Source organism: Lynx canadensis, chromosome C1 (assembly GCF_007474595.2).
Source record: "Lynx canadensis isolate LIC74 chromosome C1, mLynCan4.pri.v2, whole genome shotgun sequence".
Lineage (NCBI taxonomy): Eukaryota > Metazoa > Chordata > Mammalia > Carnivora > Felidae > Lynx > Lynx canadensis.
The window spans coordinates 18,566,390-18,575,975 of NC_044310.1; the positions used below are offsets into that span (position 1 = coordinate 18,566,390).

At 43.4% G+C, this 9,586-nt stretch overlaps 1 protein-coding gene across 2 annotated transcripts; it reads left to right on the top strand.

Moving 5' to 3' along the window:
- Nucleotides 1–1,841: 1,841 nt before the first annotated feature.
- Nucleotides 1,842–7,966, top strand: LOC115520513 (pre-mRNA-splicing factor SYF2). Of its 2 annotated transcripts, none has more exons than XM_030324951.1 (7): nucleotides 1,842–1,916; nucleotides 2,081–2,194; nucleotides 5,036–5,161; nucleotides 5,872–5,989; nucleotides 6,078–6,168; nucleotides 7,036–7,134; nucleotides 7,653–7,966. In XM_030324951.1, exons 1-7 carry the CDS (start codon nucleotides 1,893–1,895, stop codon nucleotides 7,816–7,818), a joined length of 738 nt encoding a protein of 245 aa, XP_030180811.1. In that variant the 5' UTR covers nucleotides 1,842–1,892; the 3' UTR covers nucleotides 7,819–7,966. The 2 variants fall into 2 exon arrangements, with proteins under 2 accessions (XP_030180811.1, XP_030180812.1); XM_030324952.1 differs by having other exon boundaries at nucleotides 6,984–7,134; nucleotides 7,653–7,740.
- The last annotated feature ends 1,620 nt before the right edge of the window (nucleotides 7,967–9,586 follow it).

Consider the following 9,586-nt stretch of genomic DNA (forward strand, 5'->3'; position numbering starts at 1 on the left):
GCCCCTCCCCCGCTCATGCTCTGTCTCTGTCTCTCAAAAATAAGTAAATGTTAAAAAAAAAATTTTTTTTTGAAGACTTCAAAACACTATGAAATTGTTACCATGGCCCGTGAAAAGAACTGTGCTGGGTATTTTGTTTGCTCCTTTACAACCACTCTCCTCCAGTGTCCACCCACCCATTTGTGGGTGTTCTGCACCCACAAATGCTGGCCTGAATGGACTACATCAATAAGCCCTCTTGTTTATTGCTCTCTTCTCATTGGGTCCTGCCAATGAGTGGCATCTACAGAAGAGAAGTCTGGGAGAAATGAGGTCAGGATACTTATTCCCTGCCTGGATTATGGTTGCATTTCTTTTTAAAATTTTTTTTCTTTTTTAACATTTTTATTTATTTTTGAGACAGAGAGAGACAGAGCATGAATGGGGGAGGGGCAGAGAGAGAAGGAGACACAGAATCGGAAGCAGGCTCCAGGCTCTGAGCCATCGGCCCAGAGCCCGATGTGGGGCTTGAACCCACAGACCGTGAGATCGTGACCTGAGCTGAAGTCGGCCGCTTAACCGACTGAGCCACCCAGGCGCCCCTATGGTTGCATTTCTTTACTCACAGCCTCTGTCTGAAGACCCTCCCCCATCCTGTCCTTCCCTTGCCTCTTTAGGATTAGGGGTAGGAATAGCTTCCCCCTGCTTCTAGCCCCAGAATGCTTCACTTTCTTTCGCTGGTTTCTCTTAACCCAGTCTACAGCTTTGTAAACAGCCCTCTCATTAAACACTCCTTAAGTACTTGGTTTTGGTTTCTAGGGCTCTGACAAAATATTCTGCAAAACCTGTAATTCTGATGTGATCTTACTGAAAATAATTTTGCCACTGACATTTCTGTGTTCCTAAAGAATAGAAATACTTGTAAGACTCCTCTGTCAATTCATTCATGATACAGAAAAAACAAAGGCCTACATTTGCTGCTTTAAAACTGGTTAAGAAACCTGTCTCATTTAAATCAACAGCATCAAACAAGTAATTCCACACTTATTTAATTACACTTAAGTAAACGCAACAAAGCAGAAAGTATGAAGAGCTACAAGAGGGGACACTGACCCTTCAGGGGGTGGTGGTTAGGGCTTTCCTGAAGAAAGACACTTAAGAAAATCTCAGGAGGGGACACATCTAATGCCAACTGATTAAAAATCAGTTCTCATCATTTGCTGCGGGTCAGGTGACTAGTCACAGATACTTCACCCATATTATCTAATTTGTCCTCAAGCTGCTATGTTGACATGGGTATTGCTGTATTATTTTTCATAGATGATGAACCAAAGAATAGACTAATTTGTCAATAAATAAGAGCGATTATACAGTTCATTATTGAATGAATGGACAGATGTACAAAGAATGGTGTTCTGTGCAGAATTTTCCGAAGAAAGTCAAAGCCTCAAATTAATCCAAGAAATCTTACCGCATCATGAAGATGCTCGAGATCCCAAATAACCCCCAATTTGTTCCTTCTTTTCGATTCGTTACTCAGAAATTTGAACTACAAGGCTGGCCAGTTGACGGGCACAACCTGTGCTCCAGGTCGCTTTCTCATACATTTGGTGGCTTATTCCCTTTTTTCCCTCTTCCTCCTCTTTACCTCCCCAACGCCGTAGACGCCCAGTCTCCGGTTTTACCCACGTCGACCTGGTGGCTCCACTCAAGGCGCCTGCGCACAGGCCTGGCCCAATCGGACACCACCCAGGGCTGCGGCGGGCGGGGATTGGTTCCTCATGTCCCAAAGAAGCAGAAAGGGGCGGGGTTTCTCCGGAAACCTGTGGCGCCTGGCCGCCGGAAGTGAGCAAGAGAGTCAGAAAAGTTGTTTGTTGTCGCCGGAAGTGTGGAGGATAAGGCGCTGTCGGGTGATGGCTGCGGAGGCTGAGGCTAAGGTGGGTGGCAGGCTTTGTCCAGGGGTCTGGGATAGGAGCGTCTGCAGGTAGAGGTTTGGCCTAGACGTCGAGGCGATGCCAGAGAGGGAGGCGCACACACCGTGGGGCCGGCGGGGGGAATCGGCCTGGGCCGCCCCGGCTCCAACGGGTCCTCCTCGCTGCAGGTGCCGGTGGACTGCGCGGAAGAAGGGGAGCTGCCCCCAGCTGCGGCCACGGAGCTGGCCGCCCAGAAGCGCGAACAGAGGCTGCGCAAATTCCGGGAGCTGCACCTCAAGCGGGTGAGTGGCCCCGGAGGCATCCGAGACCTGTCACCCAGGCAGGCCTGTGCGCGTTTGCGGAGGGACGGGGAAGCCGCCCCAGCGCGCCTGACAGACCCGCAGGGCAGAGGAAGATCTTTCCCGGCGGACCGCAACCCCGGGAGCACACTGGAATCACTTTGAGAACTTTTAAAAAATGTTCATGCTTAGGCCTCACTTCCAGTGTCCTATTTAATCAGTTTCTCGACCCAGACATTGGTATTCTTCTTTTTAATTTTTTTTAATGTTTATTTACTTTTGACAGAGAGAGAGAGACAGAGAGACAGAGCATGAGCGGGGGAGGGGCAGAGAGAGAGGGAGACAGAATCTGAAGCAGGCTCCAGGCTCTGAGCGGTCAGCACAGAGCCCGACGCGGGGCTCGAACTCACCAACCATGAGATCATGACCTGAGCCGAAGTCAGATGCCCAACTGACTGAGCCACCCAGGTGCCCCTGGTATTCTTCTTTTTAATCGACCTCTCCCTGGACCCTCCTTTGAGCCCGTGATTCTGTCAAACCCTTCTTTTTATGGAGGGGGGATACCGCGGACCAGAAATGGAAAGGAGTTTGTTTGTTGTCACACAGCAAGTTGGCTACTCATTCGTTTGTACAAAAAGTGCCCACCACCCCCACCGTCCCCCCCAGCTTCTAATGTGCCATAGCCAACAAGATAGTGCGGGTACTTTGGCAAATATGAGAAGTCTTCTGCCTGGTTATGGAGGCAGGTCCATAACCAATAATGACTCCATGACTTGTAAATGCCATTTTAGAGGGAGGAACAAAGTGTCTCAAATACAGAGAAGGAAAAAAAACAACTAAAGACTGATGGGACAACTAAGCTGCTTGAAAGATGAGTAGGATATTATCAGACAAGGAGATGGGAGGGAGAGGTATCCAAGCAGTAGCAACTAGTGGAAAGGCAGAGTCCTAATTAGGGTGGGGGGGCCCGCAGGCAGCTGGAGACAGGGTATGCGTGAGGAACGTAGTTACCCGTATTTGTCCAGAAGAACTCCATCTGAAAACTAGTCAAACACACATACTTCATTTGGAACCCTCTGTAGAGAATAGGGTGGATGACGCATGAAGAATAATACAATTTGAACCTCACCCTTTTGCAGTCTTTCATGAATCACTGGATCTACGTAATCAGTAACTGCAAACATCACAAAAAGGGAGCAAATCAGAGATTGCTTGTGTCTTGATAGAAGTATAGAACACTAGTTCCATATAATAGAGTTGTTAAAAATAACCTGAATTGAATGAAACCACGAGACCTAAAATTTACCGTAAATACAGGGGTCAACGGAGTATGCGAAAGGACATCATAGGAAGGCAACTAGCACTTTGAGAAACAGAGGACGGTCAACCTGATCATTTTCACAGTCCCCAAAAAAGCAGAGGGCAAAAAAAGATGGAGAAGGAAAGTATAGATTAAATAAACGTTAGGAGATGTATTGACTAATCCCCATATATGGAACTTGTCTGAATTCAAACTGTCAAAATAATGAAGCCTTGAGACCATCAGGGAAATATGAACATTACAGGATATTTGATACTAAGGTATTAATGATTTGGGGAATGTGATGATGGTATTGTTGTTAAAGAGGTATTAAAATACTTATAGGTGGGGGGGGAGGGGAAAGCGTCAGAAATCAAGAAATTTGAGTCTTGGCCTAACTCTGCCACTGACTCTGAGCTAAAAACTTTCTCAGCTTCATAAACAATAGGGGAATTAGGTTGGAGTCCTCATATCACCTTCATGGTTTATACACGTGACCACCTGTCTGCTTGTTCAGTGTTTTTCTTTAAATTGCTATTTAAATTTAATATTACTATTTCAATGGTAATTTAAAATTTTTATGTCTTTTTAATCTGTAGGTTTGCTTTTCATCTTTTCTGTTTCTAGGTTTTGTTTTGTCTTTGAGTTTTGTGTTTTGTTTGTTTTGAGTTCTGGGAAGTCATTCTGTTTAATTTGGTTGGTAAAAAGATTGGTTTTTTTGTAGTTTTCCAGTCAAGATTTTGTGGTTGCATTCTGATGGTGTCTCCTGCCCCACTTGTTTTTAAAAGGTGTTAAGAAAGGTGTCATGGGGCACCTGGGTGGCTCAGTTGGTTAAACATCTGACTCTTGGTTTCGGCTCAGGTCATGATCTTACAGTTCATGCGTTCGAGCTTTGCGTCGGGCTGTGCTGACAGCGTGGAGCCTGCTTGAGATTCTGTCCCCTCTCTCCTTGCCCCTCCCCTACTCACTCTCTCTCTCTCTCAAAAATAAACATTTAAATAAAAAGTATGTTTTAAGTGTTTTCAGAGGTGTTAAGCTCATTAGTCACTGAGAATTTGTCTTGGACCCAGTTTGAACTAAAGAGATGAAAATAGCATGTGACTCTCAGTATGTGACTTGGTGGCATTCAGTAGCATGTAGCATCCTCTCGAGTAACTCTGTACCATGGAACTCAATACTGTGGGAAGCCCAGTTTCATCCGGTCCTAAAAAACTTGCTTACATCTCACAGCCAGAGAGAGTCAAGTCGGTATATCCCTCAGGCTTCCTACTCCCAAACCGTCGTTCTTTCCATCCCTACCACACGGTTCCTTGAAGGTAGGAAAAGAATATTTAAAGCTATAGATACAGGTGTTTACCTCCTAATCTCCCGCTCCCTAAAATTCCCCACCACGGATCCCCGCGTAAAATTCTCTAGTGACTCTCTTCCTTTCAGGATAAAATCCAGAAAGTTTGCTTTGGACGCCTGCCATACTAGGAGACAGGTCATGTCTATTTAGATTTGTTTCCATACCTGGGCTGACAAATTTTGTGTCCTGGTGGTAGAATGAAGCTCGAAAGTTAAACCACCAAGAAGTTGTGGAGGAAGACAAAAGACTTAAATTGCCTGCAAACTGGGAAGCTAAAAAAGCTCGTCTCGAATGGGAGTTACAGGAAGAAGAAAAGAAAAAAGTAAGTACAATCCGATCCTCAACAAGCTGTGGATTCCAGGGCGTGTTGTGTTTTGTCACGACAGCGTAGGGCACGGGAGGTAAGCATTCTGGCTCCGGTCTCCTCAGCTGCCCCTTAGAGAGCTGTGAGAATAGAATACGTGGAACACTTAACAACGTGTCTGTGAGCTACAGTAACAAAAGCTCCAACAATAAGAAACTGTAGGGGCGCCTGGGTGGCTCAGTCGGTTGAGCGTCCGACTTCGGCTCAGGTCATGATCTCATGGTCCATGGGTTCGAGCCCCGCGTCGGGCTCTGTGCTGACAGCTTGGAGCCTGGAGTCTGTTTCGGATTCTGTGTCTCCCCCTCTCTCTGCCCCTCCCATGCTCACGCTCTGTCTCTCTCTGTCTCTCAATAATAAATAAACGTTAAGAAAAAAAATTTTTTTAAGAAACCGTAAAGCTCATGCGTCTCCCCTGTGTCAGTTCCTGGTTGAGCAGCCCAAGTGACCTGGCCTGATCCAGCTGCAGGGGAGGTTGGGAAATGGGCAGCCCTGAGCCCAGGAAGGAGGGGAGAAAGCATGTCAGTAGACACCTAATGTGTCCACCACAGCTGTTTTTGGTGTCGTTACAGATGTATTACTTCTTAGAGAACATAGCAAATTCCACAGTTTTCTTTTCAGGCTAATCAACTTACAGTCTTGATAGCAGTCATGTTTTTCCCCCTTTTTAGGAATGTGCCGCAAGAGGGGAAGACTATGAGAAAGTGAAGCTGCTGGAGATCAGTGCGGAAGATGCAGAAAGATGGGAGAGGAAAAAGAAGAGGAAAAACCCTGACCTGGGATTCTCAGGTAAAGCTGGCTTTTATTTCATTGAATGTGCCTCTTAATAACAGGGCTACTAATGCCCCATCTAAAACAGTCTGGGCTCTCATTTTAGATTATGCTGCTGCCCAGTTACGCCAGTATCATCGGCTGACCAAGCAGATCAAACCTGACATGGAGACATATGAAAGACTGAGAGAAAAACAGTAAGTCAGTGTGACTTAATAGTGTTTTTTTTTTGTTTTTTGTTTTAGAAAGAGTGTGAGCAGGGCAGAGAGAGAGAAATTCTCTTAAGTAGTCTCCATGCCCAGCACGGAGCCCAACATGGGGCTCAATCCCATCACCCTGGGATCCCCATGACCCTGAGATCATGACCTGTGCCAAAATCAAGAGTTGGATGCTCAACCGACTGAGTCACCCAAGCACCCCAATAGCGTATTCTTTATGTTACTGGAAGGGCTTGAATTTAAGAGTGCTGATTCTGGAGCTTTGCTTCCTGGCCTTGAGTTCTGGTTCCACCACTTACTAGACCTGTCATATAGTTTTTCTCCCTGTTTCCTCATCTGTATACAGGAAATAGTAGTGTTTATCTCCTAGGATTATTGTGAAGATGAAATGTATTCATACGCCATACTTAATGTTTGACACACAGTACTGTGTCATCATCCTCATGATTATTACTGTTGCTATTCTGTGTCCCTTACCTGTGCACTTGTGCAGTAAGCATTGCTAAGCTACACTTTCTTTCCCTAAGACAGGTAGTGTGCTTAAGGTCAAGACTGTTTCAGTGTGGAGAGAGCACTAAGTTGGGCAGAGGACACCATGTTTTCATTCAAGCTCTTTCATTTGTATGAACTCGGCCTCCCTTTGTGTCCATTAGCCTCTGGTCCTCAGCTGGCACCTCATTTGGGTACTGGAGTATATAATTTCTTAAATATCTTCTTTTAGGTCTGATTTCTATCTCTTTGAAATCAACTCTGATCACAAAGATTTCCATTTTTGCCCACTAAACATTGTCCAGTTCTGATGGCATAGAATCTCTATGGTGTTACTTACACCCCGCTCTTTCTCAGTGGAGAGGAGTTCTACCCAACATCCAACAGTCTTCTTCACGGAACACACGTGCCTTCCACAGAAGAAATTGATAGGATGGTCATAGACTTGGAAAAGCAGTAAGTACTATAATGCAGCCTTCAGCTTTGTACTGATTTCATGCCTCCTGACAAAAATAACTTCATGGTCTTCAAGTGTAGCAATGGGGTAGAGAGTAAGGAGGACTTGAATTACTAGTTTGAAGAGTGGTCCCATTGACCATCACTTGTGTATTTGTGTTTTCAATAGGATAATTATTAGGCAGAACCAGCAGTATACTATAAACTCTGAAAGTAGTGTAATATATCACTGCCCTTGTATTTCAACATGACCCTGGGTTATTTCCCAATCTGAAGACTAGATCTGAAGTAAAGTACTATTGACTTATAAATTCAGGAAATCTCACTGAACCCATTTCTTTATATAGAATTTCCTAAAGATACTGCCTTCCATCTTAACTATGAGAACAAAAAAAGCAGCTTGGAATTTTGTACATTTGTTTCCATTACTGAATTTTATACTCTTAACTATTTGAGCAGGTTTTATTAATATCAAAAAAGAAAGTAATTTTGAATGTTATAAATTTTTCTTCCTCTAGAATTGAAAAACGAGACAAATATAGCCGGAGACGTCCTTATAATGATGACGCAGACATCGACTACATTAATGAAAGGAATGCTAAATTCAACAAGAAAGCAGAAAGATTCTATGGGAAATATACAGCTGAAATTAAACAGAATTTGGAAAGAGGAACAGCAGTCTAATCTCCTTCAGGAACTGTTTTGACTGTCAAATTATAACAGTAAATCAGGGCTCTATTAGCTCTCTTTTTATAATTTGTAAAGATGTGTGCTATGACTATTCATTTTCACTCTTATATATATATTTATTATTCACTTGTTTCAGAAAAAATATGTCTTGTGTTTTCTGTATTCAAAGTGTGTGCTTCGTGTGTGCATCCTGCTGGGCTTTATTCCTAGTTACAAACATGTGAATAGAATCATCATCGTCCTTAGATTCGTCTTGTTGGACTTGACCTACAGTTGAACTTGGGAGCTTCAGAGATAGAATGTTAAATTGGTACTAACTCTTCTTGTAAGCTATGGTAGGTGGTGAAAGGAAGGGGACAGTGGCTCCTGGAAATTCACCTTCAGCCCCCTACCCAGCAGCAGTCACAATTAACAGGTGCTTGCCTATCCCATGGCCCACGTATATTTATGGGGCAAGCACAGAAGGTAGGAACCTGATTCTCTAATGACATTTTGTAAATACACCATTTTCAAAAAGCAAATTTCCTTGGAAGAAGGTAAATTAAAACATTTGGTCAAAGTATTAGTAAAACTTACATAATACAATCTTTTTTTAAAGCCTAGTTGAAACGTTAACCTTATTTCAACTGTTAACCTTATTTCAACATGTAGTTTCAGTAGTAATTATGGGAAATATGGGACAGAAAACCTGAACGTCTGGAGTATTCCATAAAAGTAGAGATCGTGTCAGTTTACGTGACTGAAAAGACTAGGACTGGGATCAGTAAGTTGGGCACACCAGTATTTAGTGAACCAGTATTTATGAACATGAAAAGATGCTCCCATCTAGAGAGGCTTGTAGAAGGCAGAGAAAAAAATCCAGCATGTACATACTATTTACACTTGCCTCTGCAGAATGCAAACAGAAACAGTAACTTTGACTTCCTTTTCAAGACAATTCAAGACAAATACTCATGCGGCCCAATCTTCTCAAAAAGGTAATAATCTGCCAGTTGTATGAGGTTCTCCAGTATTTTCAAAGAAAACATATACCATAGTACTAAAGGGAAAAGAGGAAGGAAAAATTAGTCGGGATAGGTTTCAGAGAAGTCCTAATAACCTGGATTTAAAGGAAAAATAGATTTCTCTAAAGGAGAAAAGCACTCCCAACAGCCACTGCTGCTTCAAGCAAGAGATGTGTGATTTGAGGACTACTCTGAAGGTGACTGGATGTTCAAAGTCACCCATTCTAACAGGCAATAGCATTCATAACAATTAATATACACAGTAATAAGTTCAGAGTAAGAAAAGTTCATCTTGAAGAGCTGATGGGGTAGGCACTGGAAAAGAGCTCAGGAAATTGATCTTCGGTTAGTAGATGGTAGTTAAAGGCAGACAGTGGAGGAAGTTGCCAAGAGAGCCTGTAGAGGGAGAAGCAGGCCAAGGATGAATCCTAACAACGGGCGGGGCGAAGGACAAAGGGCCAGTGTAGAAAATGGAAGAGGTCAAAATAACAAATGCATGTAAATTCCTGAAGGAAATTTTGAGGACTTTTATAAAAAAAGCATTAAAAGTAAGCACTCTTAAAGATGACATTTCACTAAACTTAATAGGTTTACGGCAAACAAGGCGAAAGAACAGCATGCTACTGTGAGTTGACACGATTTCTCTAGTTTACACCTTAAGAAAAAAACAAAGTTAACACCTGAACCTATACACAGGGATGTGCTTTCCAAAATGGTGGTCACCCACCATATGATCATCTACTGATCCCCTGAAAAAG